The following is a 23518-nucleotide window of genomic DNA, read 5'->3' as shown; positions in this document are numbered from 1 at the left end:
TGTTTATTAGGATACAGATTAAATAAATTATGATGCGCTTCAGAGGGTGGGGAAAGTGCAACGTGATGAGCTTGATGCTCCTTTCCAATAAATATCGAGGGTCTTATTCTGGTGGCTGCCCTTTGACAAATAAAAATTATCTCGCTCTTTTGTCTATAATAATCTCATAATGTAGGCTGTAGCACACGTGTCAATACCAGAGTGGGCACATTCGCTATATGAAGCAATATTTTTGGGGTGGGAAAACCATCAGTAGAGTTGAAAATATGATGGAAACCAATTTAACTTGTATATTTTATTCGGTGCATGGGTATTTAACCACAAAAGTTATTTTATGTACACTATGTCATCGCACACACAGTATTTTATCTGCAACAAGTCAATTTGATGAAAACATCTCTGGTGGGAAAGTGAGCATATTGTTTTTATGCAGATTTTTGAATATTCGCATGAAATGAAAACCTGTCGCCAATTGGATTGAAACCTAGCTACTGACAACAAAGTACACGTCGACAATGTATGTTTGTAAAACATCGATTTTTAAGATAAAATGTTCATTTAGATTTGTTTATTTCACATCCATTAATTAAATACTAAAATAACGTTAAACTCTCATTTTCAGCTTTCAAAATGTTTTGAATTCGTTTTTCTAAAGCGTTTCATGTCTGGATGTCACTGTTTTGCACTGTTTTTGTCCTGTCTCACGCATACTTTTGACATTCTTTTATGTATTACACTTACAAAAGTCTTGATAATTACAAAATATTTAATCCACCTGTTTAAAAAAAGAGTCAAATAAATGGAAACTATATACATATTAGATGTGCATAAACCATGTGATACTTTTTTTTACCCAAAATAGTCGTCTCTAAGTATTTTGTCATTACCACCATGACAAGCAAATTAGATGATAATAACCTTTTTTCAAAAGTTTGTGTACATGGTTACCATAGATATGAAAAGTGGCAGTGGAGCACATGGGTGTCATGGAGGGGAATTCCAATTTTGATGCCAGGGAATTATAGAAAAATAAATGTAAATATGACTTGAGAAGATAATATTTTTATTGTACCTCATTACCAAATAGGCTATAATTTCATCAAATTATGTTAGATTTTTGAAATTATATTTTAATTATGTGTATTTAGGATACATTGTATGCTAGCTGTTCAACTGGAGTTAGCATGCTAGAATCCCTGCTATTTATGACCAAATATCGTAAAAATGTCATTCCCACCACACCTTATTACCACCACATAATGAACTGTGATGGTAAGGACAGAATCTGGTGGTAATGACAAAATGTATTAGTTCATTCATTTTTACTTACCTTAAGACCTGATAAGACAAACAAATTACATAAATGGTCATGGTTAAGTTAAAATTGAACACTTATTTGCTTATTTATTACATGTTGTATTATGTTAGGATGATCTATTTATGTGACACACTATGGTTATTACTGACTTTAATTATTATTATTTTTTTATTTTTTTAAATAAAATGCCTCCTAAATCAACCAGGGAGAGGACAAGGACATACACTATATATATACAAAAGTATGTGGACACCCCTTGAAATTAGTGGATGAAATTAGTGAATTCGCCGATTTTAGCCACAGCCGTTGCTGAAAGGTGTATAAAATCGAGCACACAGCCGTGCAATCTCTATAGACAAACATTGGCAGTAGAATGGTCCATATTGAAGAGCTCAGTGACTTTCAACGTGGCACCATGATAGGATACTACCTTACCAACAAGTCAGTTCGTCAAATGTCTGCCCTGTTAAAGCTGCCCTGATCAACTGTAAGTGCTGTTATTGTGAAGTGGAAATGTCTAGAAGCAACAACGGCTCATCCGCAAAGTGGTAGGCTACGCAAGCTCACAGAACGTAACTGCCAAATGCTAAAGCGCATAGTTATGTTGTAACACTTACTACCGATTTCCAAACTGCCTCTGGAAGCAACATCAGCAAAATAACTGTTCGTTGGGAGCTTCTTGAAACGGGTTTCCATGGCCGAGCAGCCACACACAAGTATAAGATCACCATGCACAATACCATGCGCCGGCTGGAGTGGTGTAAAGCTAGCCGCCATTGGACTCTGGTGCTGTGGAAACGTGTTCTCTGGCGTTATGAATCACGCTTCACCATCTGGCAGTCTGACGGATGAATCTGGGTTTGGCGGATGTCAGAAGAATGCTACCTGCCCCAATGCAGAGTGCCAACTGTACATTTTGGTGGAGGAGGAATAATGTTCTGGGGCTATTTTTTATGGTTTGGGCTAGGACTGTTAGTTCCAGTGAAGGGAAATGTTAACGCTACAGCATACAATGACATTCTAGATGATTCTGTCCTTCCAACTTTGTGGCAACAGTTTTGGGGAAGGTAATTTCCTGTTTCAGCATGTCAATGCCCCCATGCACAAAGCGAGGTCCATACAGAAATGGTTTGTCGAGATTGGTGTGGAAAAACTTGACTGGCCTGCTCAGAGCCCTGACCTCAACTCCATCGAACACCTTTAGGATGAATTGGAACAAATGGTCTGTTCTATATCTTCAATAAAATGAAACATGTACTACTGTGACATTAAAATGTTTAATGGTATTTTTCATCAGTTGTTTTATATGAAATGTAATTACCACAACGCTAAGTCATTACCATCATGGAACATATTTTTGAGGATAAGGTTTATTCAATTACAATTGATGTTGAGGATTTTTCCCATATGTGAACCTTAAATGCTTGTTCTTAAGATCATTTCAAAAGTAATGTAAAATATTAAGCTGTTGATGTGGTAAATACATGTTTCTGAGAATCATCAAGGCATATGGACATTTAGACATGTCAATGATGTGAATACATGTAATTAAGAAAACTTCCAAATTGTAAAATAAAAGTGAGAAAATACAATTCATGTGAAATATTACATAAAATACCTTAGGCACAGTTTCTGTAATTGTCACGGCCGTCGTAGTGATTGGACCAAAATGCAGCGGGTATGTGAATGCTCATCTTAACTTTATTTGAACACTACACAAAACAAGAAAAACCGAACAACAGCTAGACAGTTTGCAGGCAAACCACAAAAGTGCAAAAACAACTTCCCACAAAAGACAGGTGGAAAAAGGGCTACCTAAGTATGGCTCCCAATCAGCAACAACGATGTACAGCTGTCCCTGATTGAGAGCCATACCAGGCCAACACAAAGAAATACACAACATAGAAAGAACATAGAAATACAAAACATAGAACAATACCCAAAAACCCCGACAACACAAAACAAACACACCCCTGCCACGCCCTGACCAAATAACAATAACAAATAACCCCTTATACTGGTCAGGACGTGACAGTAATTTCCTTTTCAACTAAAATAGCACATTTTATGACGTGGTGGTAATGACATTTCCCCTCGGGTATTTGGGGAAACCGATTTTTAAAAATTATATTCTTAAATAGTATGGTCTCAGCCACTATAAGATCCTGTTCCCAGACAGAGTGAAGAAAATATTCAGATAAATTAAAAGCAGTTTCAAGAGGTTTCATTTTTCAAAACTTTTAACATCCTAAAGTGCCCGTATTTGCAAAACCAACCATAAATAGCTGCATGCAGCCTACTCCCTGTCACACCCTGATAGGTTTCACCTGTCTTTGTGATTGTTTCCGCCCCCCTCCAGGTGTCGCCCATTATCCCCTGTGTATTTATACCAGGGGATAATACCATATTTATAAAAGCCTACCAGCGTTTTTCCTTCTGTTCCTGTCTCTCGATTATTCCTGTTTTCCCGGTGTTGACCTTTTCTAACTGCCCTGAGCCTGCCTGCCGTCCTGTACCTTTGCCCCAGCTATCTGGATTACTGACCTCTGCCTGCCCTTGACCTGTCTTTTGCCTGCCCCTGTTGGATTAATAAACTGTTGTTACTTTGGCATTGTCTGCATCTGGGTCTTACCTGAAACGTGATAGTACAAACTGGCCATGACTGGCCCAGCAGACCCGGGCCAGCTGCGCAACGCCATCTCCTGTCAAGGAGCCACCATCGGTAGGCACGAGGGATTGCTTCAGGGCCTTATGGAGGGGGTCCAAACGTTGAATGAACGCCATGACCGGGCGTTGGACATTTTGTTGGAACAATTCCGTAGGTTGTCTGGGAAGCAGCCTACCACGGTGGTAACCCCACAGCCCCACAGTAACTCAGCTGTTAGCACCCCCTTCTCATCAGTCACTCCACCTTCTCAGGAGACCCGCTTACCTCCCCCGGAACACTTCAATGGAGAGCCGAGCACCTGTCGGATATTTCTAGCTCAGTGTGCCCTCATCTTCAAGCTTCAGCCCTCCTCCTTCCCCTCGGATCGCTCCAAGATAGCCTACCTCATCACGCTGAAGTCTGGCAGGGCTGTCACCTGGTCTACTGCTGTATGGGAACAACAGCCGGCCATATGCATTAGTCTGGAGGGGTTCGTGTGAGAAGTGAAGAAGGTTTTTGATGACCCGTTCTCCGGGAGAGAAGCTGCCCGGAAGCTAATTCCAGCTTCGGCAGGACTCCCACAGTGTGGCAGCCTATGCGGTGGATTTCCACACGTTGGCAGCGGAGAGTGCTTGGAACCTGGAAGCATTGTTCGATATGTTCCTGCACAGTGTCTCGGAGGAGGTTAAGGACGAACTTGCAGCTTGGAAGTTACCTACGGATCTCGATTCCCTCGTTGTGTTGACCATCCATATCGATCGGCAATTACGGGAACGACGGAGGGAGAGGAAATTTGATGTCGCTCGAACGTCCTGGGATTCCACCTTGCCTCCGAGTCGTCCCAGAAGTCCCCGACGGTCCCGTTTCCAAGAGAACCCAAGGCTTCTTGACCTCCTCCGAGAGTCGCAAAAGACAGCCGAGTCACCTCTTCCCGGGCCTATGCAACAAGGCAGTGCTGGGCTGTTGCCAGCGGAACGGCAATACAGGATCAATACGAAGAGTTGTCTGTATTGCGGGACTCTTGGTCATTTTGTGTCCTCTTGTACTTTAAAAGACCAGGCTCACCGGTAGGATCGAGTACTCTGGTGGGCCATATGGAGAACATTTCTGCTTCCCTTGCTCGCACCCCTTTTCATGCCATTCTGCTGTGGGGAAACCAGTCTAAATCTCTCCAGGTCCGCTACCCTGGCTTCCGAGCTGAACATCCCCACTCAGCCCCTCTCCATTCACATAGATTTTAGGGTGCTGGACGGGTGCTTTATAGGCCGGGTGACTCATATTACCACTCCCATCAACCTATGGGTGTCAGGGAATCACAGCGAGACTATTCCATTTCTGCTCATGTCTCCTCAGATTCCCGTGGTTTTGGGATTCTCCTGGCTCCAGCAACACAATCCCCTCATGAAGTGGTCTACGGGTGCCATCATGGGCTGGAGTCCGTTCTGCCACACCCACTGTCTGAAGTCATCGCAACCTTCCCCGGGATGTCTTTCTGTGGGCTCGGAAGGTGCCCCGGACCTCTCTGCTATCCCTGCAGAGTACCAGGACCTCCGGGAGGTGTTCAGCGAGGCCCGGGCCACTTCGTTTCTGCCACACCGACCCTATGACTGCGGGATTGACCTTCTCCCAAACACCGCGCCGCCCCGGGACGTCTGTACTCTCTGTCAGGACCGGAGACCAAGGCTATGGAGACCTACATTGGGAACTCCCTAGCTGCAGGATTTATCCATCCCTCTTCCTCTCCCGCCAGTGCAGGGTTCTTCTTCGTGGAGAAAAAGGACAAGACTCGGCGCTTGTGCATTGACTACCGGGGACTCAATGACATTACTGTTGAGAACCGTTACCCACTACCACTCATTTTCTCGGCCTTCGAGCCGCTCCATGGGGCCACTGTGTTTTCCATGCTGGATCTACGGAATGCCTACCACCTGGTGCAGATACGAGAGGGGGACAAATGGAAGACCGCCTTCAACATGGCCATCGGCCACTACGAGAATCTGGTCATGCCTTTTGGCCTCACCAACGCCCCTGCTGTGTTCCGGGCTCTGCTAAATGATGTTCACTGCAACATGTTGAACCGGTTCATCTTCATCTACATTGATGACATCCTCATCTTCTCCCACTCCCCCCAAGAACACATGCTCCACATCCGGCAGGTTCTTCAATGTCTTCTGGAGAATCAGCTGTTTGTGAAAGCTGAGAAGTGTGCGTTCCATTACTCCACCATTCCCTTTCTGGGTTACATCATCTCTGCTGGGAGTGTCCAGATGGATCCCAGGAAAGTGAGAGTGGTGGTGGATTGCACCTCAGCCTACGTCCAGGGTGCAGCTGCAACGTTTCCTGTGGTTTGCCAACTTTTATCGGTGATTTATCTCGGGATACAGCACCCTGGCTTCACCCCTGTCTGCATTCACCTCTAAAAAGGTTCAATTTACATGGTCATCTGCCGCTGACCGGGCGTTCCGGGACCTCAAACACCGCTTCACCACTGCTCCCATCTTGGTTCATCCTGACCCTTCCCGTCAGTTTGTAGTGGAGGACGATGCTTCGGATGTCAGAGTGGGGGCTGTCCTGTCCCAACGTTCTGCCCTGGACCTTAAGCTTTGGTGACAAAATGGATGGCACTGTGATAGACTGCATCCAGTTTGCTGAGTAGAGTGTTGGAGGCTATTTTGTAAATGACATCACCGAAGTCGAGGATCGGTAGGATAGTCAGTTTTACGAGGGTATGTTTGGCAGCGTGAGTGAAGGAGGCATTGTTGCGAAATAGGAAGCTGATTCTAGATTTCATTTTGGATTGGAGATGCTTAATGTGAGTCTGGAAGGAGAGTTTACAGTCCAGCCAGACATCTAGGTATTTGTAGTTGTAGTGATGCTAGTCGGACGGGCTGGTGCGGGCAGCGATCGGATGAAGAGCATGCATTTAGTTTTACTAGCGTTTGAGAGCAGTTGGAGGCCATAGAAGGAGTGTTGTATGGCATTGAAGCTTGTTTGGAGATTTGTTAACACAGTGTCCAATGAAGTGCCAGACGTATACAGAATGGTGTCGTCTGCGTAGAGGTGGTTCAAGGAATCACCAGCAGCAAGAGCGACATCATTGATATAAACAGAGGAAAGAGTTGGCCCAAGAATTGAACCCTGTGGTACCCATAGAGACTGCCAGAGGTCCGGACAACAGGCCCTCCGATTTGACACACTGAACTCTATCTGAGAAGTAGTTGGTGAACCAGGCGAGGCAGTCATTTGAGAAACCAAGGCTGTTCAGTCTGCCGATAAGAATATGGTGATTGACCGAGTCGAAAGCCTTGGCCAGGTTGATGAAGACGGCTGCACAGTACTGTCTTTTATCAATGGTTGTTATGATATCGTTTAGTACCTTGAGCGTGGCTGAGGTGCACCCGTGACCAGCTCGGAAAGCGGATAGCGTAGCGGAGAAGGTACGGTGTAACAGTAATAGAGGTTGCAACAATGGCTGCAGATAATTTTAGAAAGAGAGGGTCCAGATTGTCTAGCCCAGCTGATTTGTACGGGTCCAGATTTTGCAGCTCTTTCACAACATCTACTATCTGGATTTGGGTGAAGGAGAAGCTGGGGAGGCTTGGGGAAGTAGCTGCGGGGAGTGCGGAGCTGTTGGCCGGGGTTGGGGTAGCCAGGATGAAAGCATGGCCAGCCGTAGAGAAATGCTTATTGAAATTCTCGATTATCGTGAATTTATCGATGGTGACAGTGTTTCCTAGCCTCAGGGCAGTAAGCAGCTGAGAGGAGGTGCTCTTATTTTCCATGGACTTTACAGTGTCCCAAAACTTTTTGGAGTTAGAGCTACAGGATGCAAGCAGCATGAGTGCATGGTCCCATCCTGCCTGGTGTCAACAGTACAGGCTGGTGGAGCCCATTTGCTCCAAAACATTTCCCAGACCTGCCACTATGCAAATCATATGCCATTAGTAACTCTTACATGTAATCCATATTATTAAAAAAAATACATTTTGAGTGAGCAGAATGTAAAAAAGTATGTTTTATTTTTAGTCACAATGGCCGATGGGAACAAGCATTGCTCTGCCAGTAATACAATTAACAATCATTTACCCCTATTCCCCAGCCTCAGTATGTACACTATACAGTTGAAGTCGGAAGTTTACATACACTTATGTTGGAGTCATTAAAACTCGTTTTTCAACCACTCCACAAATTTCTTGTTAACAAACTATAGTTTTGGCAAGTCGGTTAGGACATCTACTTTGTGCATGACACAAGTAATTTTTCCAACAATTCTTTACAGACAGATTATTTCACTTATAATTCACTGTATCACAATTCCCGTGGGTCAGAAGTTAACATACACTAAGTTGACTGCCTTTAAACAGCTTGGAAAATTCCAGAAAAGGATGCCACGGATTTAGAAGCTTCTGATACGCTAATTGACATCATTTTAGTTAATTGGAGGTGTACCTGTGGATGTATTTCAAGGCCTACCTTCAAACTCAGTGCCTCTTTGCTTGACATCATGGGAAAATCTGAAGAAATCAGCCAAGACCTCAGAAATTTTCTTTTTAGACCTCCACAAGTCTGGTTCATCCTTGGGAGCAATTTTCAAACGCCTGAAGGTACCACGTTCATCTGTACAAACAACAGTACGCAAGTATAAACACCATGGGACCACGCAGCCATCATACTGCTCAGGAAGGAGATGCGTTCTGTCTTCTAGAGATGAACGTATTTTGGTGCGTAAAGTGCAAATCAATCCCAGAACAACAGCAAAGAACCTTGTGAAGATGCTGGAGGAAACAGGTACAAAAGTATCTATTTCCACAGTAAAACGAGTCCTATATCGACATAATCTGAAAGGCCGCTCAGCAAAGAAGAAGCCACTGCTCCAAAACTGCCATAAAAAAGCCAGACTACGGTTTGCAACTGCACATGTGGACAAAGATCAGAATACAGAAGATAGCCCTATTTGGTAAAAGACCAAGTCTATATTATGGCAAGAACAGCTCAAATAAGCAAAGGCAAATGACAGTCCATCATTACTTTAAGACATACAGAAAATGTGAAGAACTTTGAAAGTTTCTTCAAGTGCAGTCGCAAAAAACCATCAAGCGCTATGATGAAACTGGCTCTCATGAGGACTGCCACAGGAAAGGAAGACCCAGAGTTAACTCTGCTGCAAAGGATAATTTCATTAGAGTTACCAGCCTCAGAAATTGCAGCCCAAATAAATGCTTCACAGAGTTCAAGTAAAAGACACATCTCAACATCAACTGTTCAGAGGAGACTGTGTGAATCAGGCCTTCATGGTCGAATTGCTACAAAGAAACCACTACTAAAGGACACGAAGAGACTTGCTTGGGTCAAGAAATACGAGCAATGGAAATTAGACCTTTGGTCTGGAGTCTAAATGTGAGATTTTTGGTTCCAACCGCCGTGTCTTTGTGAGACGTGGTGTGATGAACAGATGATCTCCGCATGTGTATTGCCCACCGTAAATCATGGAAGAGGTGTTATGGTGTCAGGGTGCTTTGCTGGTGACACTGTCTGTGATTTATTTAGAATTCAAGGCACGCTTAACCAGCATGGCTACCACTGCATTCTGCAGCGATACACCATCCCATCTGGTTTGTGTTTAGTGGGACTATCATTTGTTTTTCAACAGGACAATGACGCAACACACATCCAGGCTGTACAAAGGCTATTTTACAAAGAAGGAGAGTGATGGAGTGCTGCATCAGATGACCTGACCTCCACAATCCCCCGACCTCAACAAAATTGAGATGGTTTGGGATGAGTCGGACCGCAGAGTGAAGGAAAAGCAGTCAACAAGTGCTCATCATATGTGGGAACTCCTTCAAGACTGTTGGAAAAGCATTCCAGGTGAAGCTGGTTGAAAGAATGCCAAGAGTGTGCAAAGCTGTCATCAAGGCAAAGGGTGGCTATTTAAAGAATGTCAAATATAAAATATATTTTGATTTGATTAACACTTTTTTGGTTCCATATGTGTTATTTCAAAGTTTTGATGTCTTTACTTTATTTCTACAATGTAGAAAATAGTAAAAATAACGAACAACCATTGAATGAGTAGGTGTTCTAAAACTTTTGACAGGTAATGTATGTACCTCAGCCCACTTACCAACACACCTAAACCCAATTACCCACACACCCCAGTCCAATGCCCTAACCCCCAACACCCACATGCCAATACCCTAATATTGATTCAATCAAGTCCTGATACACCCATATCCTAGCCCTATAAGCCCTAAAGTCCCAATACACCCATTTCCTAGCCCTAATGTCCTACTACACCCATACCCTAGCCCTATAAAGCCCTATTTGTTACCCATATCAAATCAAATCAAATGTATTTATATAGCCCTTCGTACATCAGCTGATATCTCAAAGTGCTGTACAGAAACCCAGCCTAAAACCCCAAACAGCAAGCAAAGCATGTGAAAGAAGCACGGTGGCTAGGAAAATCTCCCTAGGAAAAACTCCCTAGAAAGGCCAAAAACCTAGGAAGAAACCTAGAGAGGAACCAGGCTATGAGGGGTGGCCAGTCCTCTTCTGGCTGTGCAGGGTGGATATTATAACAGAACATGGTCAAGATACCCATAGAATCCAGTTCCATCTCAGCCGTTACCCCGTTTTTCAACACCTCTATTCTCCCAAGCCACCAACATTTACCTATATACAACTATCCCCTGCACACCCAACCTTGCTAGTTTCTTGTCTTAGTCCTGTGACGTCTGACCTGTGTACCTTAACCAATTCACAGATAAAATCATAGAACAGTGGTATCACTCATGTGCCTCAGGCTCATTCACTTTCTTTCTACCACAAACTTGTTACCAGAAAGCGGTGTTGTAGTACTCGAGTCAAGGACTCGGACTTCACTGTGACAACCCTCCCACTCTGTCTGCCGAATTATTTATCTTTGCTCTTGTTTTCCTTAATAGGATGTCGGTAGGCGTAGCCGGGAGGGTCAGTGAAATGGGACAAACCTGGGCTTGGGTGTGTCCCGGGGATAAATACACCTTCCCCCCATACATCGAGGAGACTCTCTCCACACAGACACACTCCTGTTTTTGGTTGTGGCATTTTGGGGCTTCTTTGTGTTTGTTTTGGCACCTCAACACCCCTCATTATCACCATCTATGCACGCATCCACTCACTTACACTACTGACTACACACACCATTGTAACTTGGATATAGTTGACATTATTTAATAAATATGTTTGATTTCTTTACCGGGCTATGACCCGGTTCGAAACTACTCTGATTCAAGTTACGGTTTTTGTGACTCGACTCTAACTCTGACTCGACAGACTGAGTCTTTCTCTCTTGCATGATTCAATATGCTAGCTACAACAGCAAATGTTACATAGCTACTGTATTAGCAGTCTAGCCTTACTTAGCTTTTTACCTTACTAAATATAGTTTCAAAGATTATTGGGCCTCAGCTTTTAGCACTGCCAAGTGACTTGGGACTCAACTTGGAGCTGAGGTTTAGTGCCTTGACTACATCACTGCAGGAAAGGATTTGAAGGGACAATTGACATCCATTCAGACCCATTACCTGTATTAGCCTGGTACATCTTATTACTCAAATAAATCAGGTAAATTCATGGGTATAAAGCTTAATACTCATAAAACAGGTTTACCCTCATGTCCAAGCCTCAACATTCATACAAACCAGGCTTTCAAACCTGCACTTCTGCCGTAATATACCCATGCGAACCTGGTTTACACCTGTGGCTGTGTACAATACGTTGATAAAAACAGGTCTGCCCTTGTAACTATTTAGTAAAACTCACATAAACCAGGTCTACACTTGTGCAAGAGACACTGAACAAAACTACTGACATTAAGTATATACGTTATTACACTAACTGAGTTTAAGGGTCTATACATTGCCAATTCCCCCTGAAATAACCAAATTAAATGTTTTAGTCAAAATCACTGATTTAAGCATATGTAAAGGCTAATGGTCATGGTAAAATCATCTGTAAGATCATCTTGATAAAGTATACTCATAACCCAAATGAACTTCAATCTACTGAAAAAAGAATATGCTATGATTAAATATATACATTAACATAGACCCACTGTATTGTCCTCCAAAAGTATGTGGACACCCCTTCAAATGAGTGGATTCCGCTATTCCTGCCACACCCGTTGCTGACAGGTGTATAAAATGGAGCACACAGCCATGCAATCACCATAGACAAACATTGGCAGTAGAATGGCCTTACTGAAGAGCTCAATGACTTTCAACGTGGCACCATCATAGAATGCCACATTTCTAACAAATCAGTTCTTCAAATTTCTGCCCTGCTAGAGCTGTTCCGGTCAATTGTAAGTGCTGTTATTGTGGAAACGTCTAGGAGCAACAACAGATCAGCCGCAAAGTGGTAAGCCACACAAGCTCACAGAACAGGACCTCGTAGCATGTAAAAATTGTCTGTCCTCGGTTGCAACACTCAGAGTTCAAAACTGCCTCTGGAAGCAACGTTGGCACAATAACTGTTTGTTGGGAGCTTCATGAAATGGGTTTACATGGCCGAGCAACCGCACAAGCATACCTGGAGTGGTATAAAGCTTGCCGCCACTGGACTTTGGAGCAGTGGAAACGTTCTCTGGAGTGATGAATCACGCTTCACCATCAGTTTGAAGAAGGCCTTTTCCTGTTTCAGCATGACAAAGCCTCTGTGCACAAAGCGAGGTCCATACAGAAATGGTTTGTTGAGATCAGTGTGGAAGAACCCGACTAGCATGCACAGAGCCCTGACCTCAACCCCATCTTACACCTTTGGGATGAATTGGAACACAGACTGCGAGCCAGGCCTAATCGCCCAACCTAACTAATGCTCGTGGCTGAATGGAAGCAAATCACCACAACAATGTTCCAACATCTAATGGAAAGCCTTCCCAGAAGAGTAGAGGTTGTTATAGCAGCAAAGGGGGGGGGACCAACTCCATATTATTGCCCATAGTTTTGGAATGAGATGTTTGATGAGCAGGTGTCCACATACTTTTGGTCACGTAGTATTGCTTTTCTCATTGGAAAACACTTGTATTTCCGGGAAAAAAATAACATAATCCAACACTTTTTCATGAAAGCGACATGTACAGACATTTTTGGTCCGAACAGATTAGGAGAAATATAATTTCACACTATTGGACAATGCAGCAAAACTTTTTCATGGATCATAAGGTTTCATTTACTATCACCTGGTAAGACATTAGGTCTATTTACAAGAGGAAAAAAACGACTTATTCCACATGTAAGGTAGATATTCTTTATTCATTAATTTACATGAGCTATACAGTTCAATATCCACATAAAAATAGCAACAACTATAAATATTGGCGGTTGGTGTGATTCCAACATAACTTCCTCAAAAGAACAATGACACAATTAGGATAATGACTGTTTCAGTTTGTTTGAATGGACAGAGGGCTTTGTTGTGACTTAAAATCACAGGTGAAATACAGTTGAAAGGCTTTAGATCTCGTCAACGAAGGGCGTCTTGATGAGGTTTCCACTGGAAGCCATGGACTTCTTACCCGACACAAACTTATTTGCAGCCTGAGAGAACAAAGAAAACACATAAAATTTGACATTTTATCCACAGCGACTTACATACATTTTTCCTGTACTGGTCCCCCATGGGAATCGAACCCAGAACCCTGGCATTGCAAGCACCATGCTCTATCAACTGAGCCACACGGGACCATCTAAGCAGAAAAACTAACAAACAAGGAAAACACTCCTAATGTACTGTACAAGTCGAGAGTGAGCTGCAGCAAAGACTAATATAGAAATATATTAACTTCCACTTGAATTTTCACTTAGTCATGCATTGATGTCAATTGAAGACTAAGTGAAAATTCAACTTAAGTGGAAGATAATATTCACCCCAAAGTGAATAAACTTACGTTGGCGACATCAGTTGCGGAGACGGAGTCGATCTTCTGTGCGATGGCCTCGGGGGAGTGGTAGACCCCTCCGGACAGAGCCTGTGAACCCATTGCGTCTAACAAACCCTCTGAGCTCTCCAACGACATCAGGTACTCAGCCTTCAGCTGGGTCCTACAAAAACAGATACACCTTAAGACAACATCTTCAAAGTCCCTTCCATTGCAATACTTTTCTTGATTTTATCTACTCAAATTCTATATTCAAGTTTCTAAGTCTGTGTGTGTGTGTGTGTGTGTGTGTGTGTGTGTGTGTGTGTGTGTTAGCTTACTTGGCGCGGGTCAGGTCAGCTTCTGAGACTCCTCCTGTAACAGCCTTCACCTGGCTAATAGCTGCCTTGATCACCTGGATAGGAGGACAGTGATAGGTCAATCGATTAATCAATGGGAGGTCAAAGTTCATCTTCATTATGATCTTTCCTCATCCTAAATGAATGATCTTACATTCCATTCTATGTAAAAGCAACTATCCCTCACAGGGTGCATAGGACTAATTAGTAACAGCTTCAGAAAGCTGTTGTGAAGAGGTTCAATGAATCTTTATAAATTCTTATACAAATGTATGTTATCAGTGGAAATGTAAGAGACATCATACTCACGTCACCAGCTGCTGCAGACTGGGAGATGGTGTAGACTCCAAACAGGCCAGAGTCAGAGTAGTTGGAATTGAAAGCAGAGGCCTAAAAGGAGGGGACACCAGAGGAGAATGACTGCATGACAGAAATCTATTCTGCACAAAACTCTTCTACCCAAAGATTCCTCCACATACTGCATTTCCCTCTTGTAGAATGCCCAGCTATAAAAACACAATCTGATCTGCTGATTATGTCACTCACGTCGAAGGGTTCTGCAGTAGCCTTAGCGACACCCTGGAAGAGTTTGGAGGTGGAGTTGGAGCCTCTCTTGATGTGTGGCCCCGCCCCCAGGACGTGCTGTAGTACAGAGAAAACCACAGCCTCGTCGGTGCCCACCGCCGCCCCCTCAGACACCACCACAGAGTGCACCAGGCTGGACCCGTTCTGCACCCGCACCTCGCCTAGAGAAAAAAGAAAGGGAGAGAGATAGACGCAGGGATAGAAAGAAAGAGAAGCAGGGAGAAACCTCATTAGAATTCAGGGAATTTCCCAGGAAAAGGACATTTAATGCATGGGGAGCCAACCCTCTTCTAGCAGACAGTGGTCATCTCAGCCCCTCTGGAATAAGGGTCTTACCACCGCGGTACTGAGCCTTTGTCCCAGCGGTGCCCATCCCACTGCGGATGTTGAGGAACTGCTCTCCCACCTGCTTCAGAACATTGTGGTCCACACCTGAACAGACAGAATGTATATGAGAACACAATATCCTTTTCAAAATTCTCTTAACACACATGACCATCAAGTCATTTGATTAAAAATGTTTTATTAGAAATACACATTAAACACTTACCAAGCCCAACCAGAGCCATTCTAGCACTTGTGAAATTGTTCTGGATAAAATTGTGCATCTGGAGAGAAACATCAGAGGGTTAATGAAATATTCAACCGTAGTGCTGCACTTCCTGAAGTAGTACAACCCTGCATGTTCATCTGGAGAGGAAGATGAACACCCATAGCATTAGCCCAAACAAATTAATAGTGCTGTACAGTAGAACATGCTGGGACCGGGATGTTGAGTGTCTTACATGGTCAGCGTCGACATGGCCAACCATGTAGTCTGGGCAGTAGAGGGAGTTGGACAGGGCATTCTTGTAAGCAGCTCCATGTAGACCCTCAATCACACCTGAGGAACAGATCCACAACATGCTTCAGCCGCAGTGTGATGGTGACAATTTGCAATCTTTTAACATGTAGCATTATACTATTATCCAGAGATGTTAACAGAAAGCGCATTCAAATAATCAAACAACCACAGTGTGTGTTCTCACCCATCTGGGGGGTCTGCGCGGCTAGGGCCTTGTCCATCTTGACCCTGGGGGTGAGGTCTGACACCTCCCACGGCCTGAACTCTGGGGCTGTGGTCACATTGATCAGATACTCCATCACCGTGTCACTGCATTAGACAACACAGAAATTAGAATGACAGCAATTTATTTGGTATTTTATATTGTGTTACTGCTATTGTCACAGCCCTACTATGCGTACACAAACAGATCTGAATATGGTGAATAAATTGCTGTCATTCTTTGTGTACACATAGTAGGGCTGTGACAATACCAGTGTAGCAGTATAAAAGACCAAAAACACTTTTTGGTCTTTTAAAAAACCTGCTGTATGTAAAATATTGTGTGATATAGCTGGGAAAATAAATACATGTGACTCTGGATGATGACAACAATGATATTTGTTTCCAACATTAGGTCTGTTTTCATAAAGAAGTTAAATCCACTTTGTGTTTTGTTTCCCTGCCACGACACTAAGGAGCATCGTGATACTGGTATGGTCCCAGCCATAATACATAGGTCCTCTTTAAGCAAGCAGCACTTACATGTGGTCTCTGAGACAGTCAACCGAGTAGATCATGTTCTCTCTGGATGACGTCACGCTGCATAGAAAACACAAAGATAAACACTATGTCATCCATGACAGTGGTACAGTCAGTCAGAAAATATGTTAAGTATCCCAAACAATAGAAATCAAAGATGTGTCTAGTTGTCTTTCGGCTCTTGTGAGGATGTAAACACTCATTCACAGGCTCTGCAGACTACTGACCCTAGACTGCCTCCCACTGCCTCCACACCACGACAGATCCTGAAGGCTGAAGCACCTTTGGTAGTCTAGAAAAGAGCACCAGAGATTGGGATTAACCACATCACTAGTTCCTACACAGTATTGAGTATGTTGAAGCTCCTGTCTACATCATGTTGATGAACCAGAACCAGGCGTACCAGGTTGGCAGCCAGACGGAGCAGGTGGGTGACTCCCTGGTTCTCCGGGGACTCATAGCGACAGCCAGCTTTCACAAACACACCGATCCTGGAAGCTGGGGAGTAGTTGTCCAACGAGGCTATCATCAGACCGCTGGGCAGTTTGGTCACCTGCAAGAGAAATATCAGTTAGCATCACACCTTGGTGTGTTTTATGCATTTAAGATGTCAGAAAATGTTAACAGAGCAGTGTAGTATAACATATTTTAGCTCCAACTTCTGTTATGGCATGTCCACATACAAGGCAACAAATGGGTGGGAAGCAAAGCATCAAATCCCAAACACCTTTTAACCTAGTTTTACTTCAACTATTACAAATGTAATCAGCATGAAATTTGATTGGGAGTTTGTAACACTACAGAGATATTCTATGTCGAATAATATCTCAAAGGTCCATGTAAACACACAGGAGATAGAGCTGGGCAGAGGACACAATCTCCACCCCCTAAATCACCACATACATGGACATCCTGGTATTAATAGGCAGCCCCTGTGGAGACCTTGATGCCTGACAGAGGCTGAGTCAAGGGCTGCTCTGTTCGGGTAGCCGCATAGTAGCGTCTGAGGAGAGAGAGACATGTCAACACCCACTGACCTGCACCTCCTGCGGCTGAAACTTTACGTGCTCCGCGGAGACATCCAATTTACGGGCAGCCTGGGCTGCGTAAAGCCTTGTCTGTAATGCAGAAAAGATACAAGGTGACTTCATATCCTACTAGGGTGTTATGGTGGGTCTGGACTCTGGATAGAGAGAACCTATGTGATTATTAAGAATCATAGACAGAGAACGATGGTTGAATGCTGGCTGGACAGATGTGGATGGACCTTATGGGGGCACACTGGCATAATAATATTCAAATGTTGTAATGTTTAATAAAAAAGGCACATTCTGTAGGTTCTGTTTCCATTCAACGGTGCAGCCCGGCCACTCATTTGTTTTTGGAGGATTGAGGAGGAGAGTCATGGCAAGTGCTAAATCAAAGAATAGAACTATGCACGATGTTGGCGCAGGATGAAGCTTGAGCAAGGATACACTTGGTTGTAACGTTATGTCCTGATGAATTGACCCAAGACAGTGCGTGCCAGCTATTTGCATTATAGTACACGGTCGAGGGCACATGACCATCGTCTATGAACTACATTTAACTTTAGATGGAGAATCAAAAGGCTTGTCGACACATCCAACGGCTGTTAAACAGGAAGTGAGACAGATCAACAACTGAACCGTTATCCTCTGCATGATCATGATCTGATCTTTTGATTGGTCAGACCGATAGACGAATTTGACAACACGTTGACAGCAGGGAAAGAGTAGATGTCTTCTTCTAATATTGAACCACAACGTTTAACCCACTGCCAAACGTTGAGGCTGGGTTCATCATCAGCAGGCCAAGTATCTAACTGGTCGTGCTAATGTTAGCTGGCGACCTCGCTAGCATGCTAGCTAGTGCCATCATCACACAGCTTGTAGAGCAGGCACCTTTCTCGCCAAACAATCTCTTAGTACTATCGGAAACTATCGGAAACCAAAACCCGTCTCCGACTTATGACAATGTTAAAGGAGTTCTTACCGACAGCTTACTTATTTCCCGAATCCCCTTCATCTCCCCTCTATCCTTCAGCCAGGACGATTAAATATGGCTGACCTAAGAAGTCCTACCCAGAGTTCCCAGCGCGACACATTTTTCCTCGATTTTTTTGTTGTGCACTAACGAATGCTGTTGATGCACTAAAGAACTCTTTATCTGTTCTGCAGGGTTCTACAAATGTTTTCCACATTTCGTGAAAATGCACAACTTGCATATTTAATTACATTGAAAATAACTGTGGCTACTGGCTGCGGAAACAAAACCAAAGCAAAAAGAATATGGGAGGGACAATTTGGGCTCAAACAACGCACTTCCTGTCCAGTTCAGCGGGCAGAGCCCTCGTATACGCATGCGTTCCACACTCAATCTCACACACGTGTTGTTACCACTGTGCTATTAATGTTACAAAGTAGTTGCATGTAGAAGTTCCTCGAGCTTTTGAGAACTCAAACGGACGTATCAACAGAAATAATTATTTTTGGATTTCCCGAAACCTCAATCGCAGGCGATATAGTCCTCCGTGAAGCGTTCGCCGAGAGGACAAATATCAGAAATAAACAAAAGTAATCATGGTGAGTGTTTGAATAAACTGCTTCGGTTAGCATTGCTAACTAACGTAAGCTGGATACCGGTAGTATCGTAGCTAGTTAATTGATAAGGATAGCGTTGTTTCGTTCTCTGCTAGTCAGTTTCCACATCTAACTGTTTTGTGTTTTTTTTCAGACTGAAGCCGAAGTGAATCCCAAGGCCTACCCCCTGGCCGACGCCACACTGTCCAAAACCATCCTGGACCTCGTTCAGCAAGCCTCCAACTACAAACAGTTGAGGAAAGGGGCCAATGAGGGTGAGGGAATCTGACACAATGAGTAATACCAAATGTGTAATATATCGATAAAATGTACCCTATCCTTTCTGCGAGAAGTATTATACTAACTTCCAAGACATCTGGCTCTATGGTACAGGCAAGCTGGTCTCATAGACTAGAGGTAACACAGTACACGAAAATATGTATATGTTACGTTTAGTATGGTTATGTAAGACCCGTTACTTAAAGCAACATTTCAAAGGAGGGTGGATGGGTGGGCACAACGTGAAAGTCCAGCTTGTTATACCTTAAGTTATTTTGAGTTTTACATTGTTATTGATTACTGCATTGTTGGGTTTAGAACTTGCATGAAAGGCATGCCACTGTACTTGTGCATGTGACATTTGAAACTTGAAACAACCCAAAGATTGTGCGTTTGAATCGCATCGCTGACAACTTTAGGTATTTAGCAACTACTTACTACCATTTTAGCTACTTTGCAACTACTTAGCATGATGGCTAACCCTAACCTAGCCCTTGATCATGACTCTAGGGGAGAGTTTTGTTAATAGCCGTGACGCTCAGGTCTGAACATTAACACGCATCGCTTGTGGGATGGTTTTGGAAGCATAAGGACCTTATCTTAAATATTGTCTGGAAAATAAAATGATAAATTAATGCACACCTATTTATAGGGTTAGAGTTCCCACTCTGCCATATTTCAATTGTATTTATTTTATTTAACCTTTATTTAACTAGGCAAGTCAGTTAAGAACAAACTCTTATTTAAATTGACGGCCTAGGAACAGTGGGTTAACTGCCTTGTTCAGGGGCAGAACGACAAAGTTTTACCTTGTCAGCTCGGGGATTTGATCTAGCAACATTTCGGTCCAACGCTCTAACCACTAGGCTACCTGCCGCCACTAGGCTACCTGCCGCCACTAGGCTACGTTGCAGCACTTGTTTACGGAAAACAGACAGCACCTAGTCAACTCCATATTCAAATTCGCTATCTGTGTCTCCGAACACCTGTGTAAATGGAAGATGGACAACTTTTCTGGGGGGGGGCGGCGACACAAACTACTGTCGGCTGCAACTGTTAAAGCGGTGTACAGTAATTATGTATTTAGCGTTTGTGAAATTATTTTGGTGTGATATGAAAGAGGATGTATATTTCTAGAACCGTACAGTAATTGAGAACAGATTAACGTTTAGATGGAGTATTTGGCTGTTTTGGCTTCCAGAGCCAATTCGCCCTTTAAACTGAAAATGTAAGATCCTTGGACTAAAAGCTTCCGCATGCTTCGGTTCGGCTGGCACCTAGGCAAACTCAGTTATGTGAACTGAACGAGTGTGCTTGCATATCTTCAACTTTTGCTATAACTGAGTGACAATGGTACTGTTTGTCCATCTTGAGATGCCTTAGCCAGTATACACTTCCTCAAAATGGAATTAATCTAAACTCAAATCTTCATTCATTTTGACATTTTTCGCAGAGATCTTGGTCATATAATTTTACATCAAACTAAGGTGTTTGGTGCAGTATTTCTCAAGCTAGACTTGTTTATATGCAAATGTTATATCGCTAAATAACAACACTTCATTGACGAATCCCTACTGTTGACCAATCACCGACGACTGGGTATAGACTTCCAAACTTCTTGCTGGAAGCCAAAACAAACACATTTTACGAAATATTGTCATGTGCACAAACTGTTATGAACTGTTTCAGATGGGAAGGCCTTAAGGATTACCGTGCTCTCCTTTAGTCCAGTACTGGGTTAACTCTAACCTAACTCCTAGCCTTAACCAAAACAGTTACCCTTAGTCTGGCTGTTAGCCACAACTAATTGGAATTTATAACATACGCATTACAAATCCGTAATATATCGTATGAAATGGATGGACATCCACAAATTAATACATACCATACCAACGTAGCATATCAAACTAATTTAAGTGTCCCAGATTTTAGTTTACTATGCTGCGTCTACCCCTGAATCCAGGTTGGCACAGGAGGTTGTGTGCTTGGTCTCAGACCACTGATTAGATGTTTCAAATCCTGCTCCGATTACGACCGTAATCACTACATGTTATCTATGGGGGTCTCATTCTGCACTATAATCTATCAAAGACATGTCATTAATCCTTGAATCTTGTCTACCCTCTTCCAGCCACCAAGACATTGAACCGTGGTATCTCCGAGTTCATTGTGATGGCTGCTGATGCTGAGCCACTGGAGATCATCCTCCACCTGCCACTGCTCTGCGAGGACAAGAATGTCCCCTACGTGTTTGTGCGCTCCAAGCAGGCCCTGGGGCGCGCCTGTGGGGTCTCCCGCCCGGTCATTGCCACCTCGGTCACCATCAAGGAGGGTTCTCAGCTGAAGCCCCAGATCCAGTCTACCCAGATGGCCATTGAGAGACTGCTGGTCTGATCTGATCTGGTTACCTCTCTGCTCTGTTTGTATTGGATAGTCTGAGAGACTATATCAGGGAGATGGATTGTTTTGTCTTTGGAAGAGACATTTTGTGTACATGTATCTATTTTACTTTTGTCAGGGACATGCAAAGAAAATTATTCATGTCCATGTGCTATGACATAAACATGAGTTTCTTTTGCTTAATGTGTTCTTCCATTGTGTCAGACTAGTACAGTATAATACTGTATGCAACAGAATGGTTGAGAACGTGAGATGGAGGGATGAACCAACTAGAGGATACTTTGTCTTAGGGGTCCCTCAAACTGTCTTGGCAGAATTTAAATGTGCCCCTTATAGTCTGTAGAGCGTTTTTACGCAACCATTTGTTGTCTTGAACGCAGCCTCGAAGCAGGAATCAGTTTACAGTGAGATTATCACCAACGTGAGAGTCCAAAAGATAAATGTAAACTGTCTGCACCCTTGTTGAGCAAATGTTTTGGCCACCGTGGCTGAGCCACTTATTATTATACAGCACGGAGGTTTAAGGATTGTTACGTTGCTTTGAAGTAGCATGGGAAGTTCTCCAAATGGGACAGCGCAGAAGTGATCCAGCCCGTTCGTAGTAAGGTCCTGTTAAAAATAACATTCCTGTTCCAGCCACAGAGTGCATGCAAACACTTACTTGCTATGTCAACTTTTCTAATGTTGGAATGTTTGATGCTGGGCATAAGGCCCTCAATCACTTCACAGAAACCTGTAAGAGGTACCATGGTGATTCAGCGTTTCTGAATGGGTTACAGACCCACTGGTATTGTAGCTACGTACCTACCTCCAGACATAATGGGTTCTGGTTAGAAATATCTTGTGGATCATGAGACAATATGGAAGGCCAGAGGGATCACATTGGATTTGTGCATCTCCTACAGATGTGTGTGGAGGAGGAAAGAGTTTTACCCAGTCCGCCCAGGGTCCTGTTACACTGTCGGTTAGTGAAGGGGGGCAGACGTCAGTCACCGACAGGCCAGTGAACCAGTGGGTAAAGGCAGGTGAGGAGACTGACTGAAAACAGTACTATGCCTTGACTTAAGATGTGTGAAAATATAGAACGCAACATGTCACGTGTTTTCATGAGCTGAAATAAAGGATCCCAGAAATTACACAACCCATAATGTCAAAGCACAAACAGGTTTTTAGAAATGTTTGCTAATTTATAAAAAATTAGACCCTTTACTCAGTATTTTGAAGCACCTTTGGCAGCGATTACAGCCTCATCATTTTGGGTATTTTTTTTAACAAGGCAAGTCCGTTAAATTCTTATTTACAATGACAGCCTCCCAAAAAGCCTCCTGCGGGGACGGGGGATTAAAAATATAGGACAACACGGTAGCAGCACAAAACATTGGGCACAGACAACAGCACAAAGGGCAAGGTAGAGACAATGACACTACACGTTTGGTGCACCTGTATTTGGGGAGTTTCTCCCATTCTTCTCTACAGAGCCTCTCAAGCTCTGTCAGTTTGGATGGAGAGCGTCGCTGCACAGCTATTTTCAGAGCTCTCCAGAGATGTTCAAGTCCAGGCTCTGGCTGGGCCACTCAACATTCAGAGACTTGTCCCATTGCCACTCCTGCATTGTCTTGGCTGTGTGCTTAGGGTCATTGTCCTGTTGGAAAGTGAACCGTCGCCCCAGTCTGAGCGCTCTGGAGCAGGTTTTCATCAAGGATCTTTCCCTCGATCCTGACTAGTCTCCCAGTCCCTGCCGCCGAAAAACATCCCAACAGCATGATGCTGCCACCACCATGCTTCACTGTAGGGATGGTGCCAGGTTTCCTCAATGTGACACTTGGCATTCAGGCCAAGGAGTT

At 43.6% G+C, this 23518-nt stretch overlaps 2 protein-coding genes across 2 annotated transcripts; one reads left to right on the top strand and one right to left on the bottom strand.

The window, feature by feature from the left end:
- Nucleotides 1–13242: 13242 nt before the first annotated feature.
- Nucleotides 13243–18630, bottom strand: LOC106609984 (cytochrome b-c1 complex subunit 2, mitochondrial). The gene is made up of 14 exons (XM_014209073.3): nucleotides 18409–18630; nucleotides 17433–17513; nucleotides 16799–16948; nucleotides 16623–16687; nucleotides 16399–16455; nucleotides 15839–15963; nucleotides 15596–15693; nucleotides 15361–15418; nucleotides 15147–15242; nucleotides 14772–14971; nucleotides 14535–14615; nucleotides 14208–14281; nucleotides 13897–14050; nucleotides 13243–13546 (listed from the first exon to the last, which is right to left on the bottom strand). The coding sequence occupies exons 1-14, from the start codon at nucleotides 18439–18441 to the stop codon at nucleotides 13463–13465; spliced, it is 1356 nt and encodes a 451-aa protein (XP_014064548.1). The 5' UTR covers nucleotides 18442–18630; the 3' UTR covers nucleotides 13243–13462.
- Nucleotides 18631–18633: 3 nt separating this feature from the next.
- On the top strand, nucleotides 18634–21852 carry LOC106609990 (NHP2-like protein 1). Its single transcript, XM_014209076.3, has 3 exons — nucleotides 18634–18998; nucleotides 19150–19270; nucleotides 21406–21852. The coding sequence occupies exons 1-3, from the start codon at nucleotides 18996–18998 to the stop codon at nucleotides 21666–21668; spliced, it is 387 nt and encodes a 128-aa protein (XP_014064551.1). The 5' UTR covers nucleotides 18634–18995; the 3' UTR covers nucleotides 21669–21852.
- The last annotated feature ends 1666 nt before the right edge of the window (nucleotides 21853–23518 follow it).

Source organism: Salmo salar, chromosome 01 (genome assembly GCF_965601325.2).
Source record: "Salmo salar chromosome 01, fSalSal1, whole genome shotgun sequence".
NCBI lineage: Eukaryota > Metazoa > Chordata > Actinopteri > Salmoniformes > Salmonidae > Salmo > Salmo salar.
This window is presented reverse-complemented; position numbering and strand designations above follow the sequence as displayed.

Bases quoted from the DNA above. Each gene is read 5' to 3' on its own strand.
- LOC106609990 (XM_014209076.3), top strand. The intron at 19,271-21,405 runs GTGAGGGAATCT...ACCCTCTTCCAG, and splicing joins GAGGAAAGGGGCCAATGAGG to CCACCAAGACATTGAACCGT.
- LOC106609984 (XM_014209073.3), bottom strand. From the start codon at position 18,441: ATGAAGGGGATTCGGGAAATAAGTAAGCTGTCG. The intron at 15,694-15,838 runs GTGAGAACACAC...TCTGTTCCTCAG, and splicing joins CGCGCAGACCCCCCAGATGG to GTGTGATTGAGGGTCTACAT. The intron at 15,419-15,595 runs GTAAGACACTCA...GTTTCTCTCCAG, and splicing joins GCCATGTCGACGCTGACCAT to ATGCACAATTTTATCCAGAA.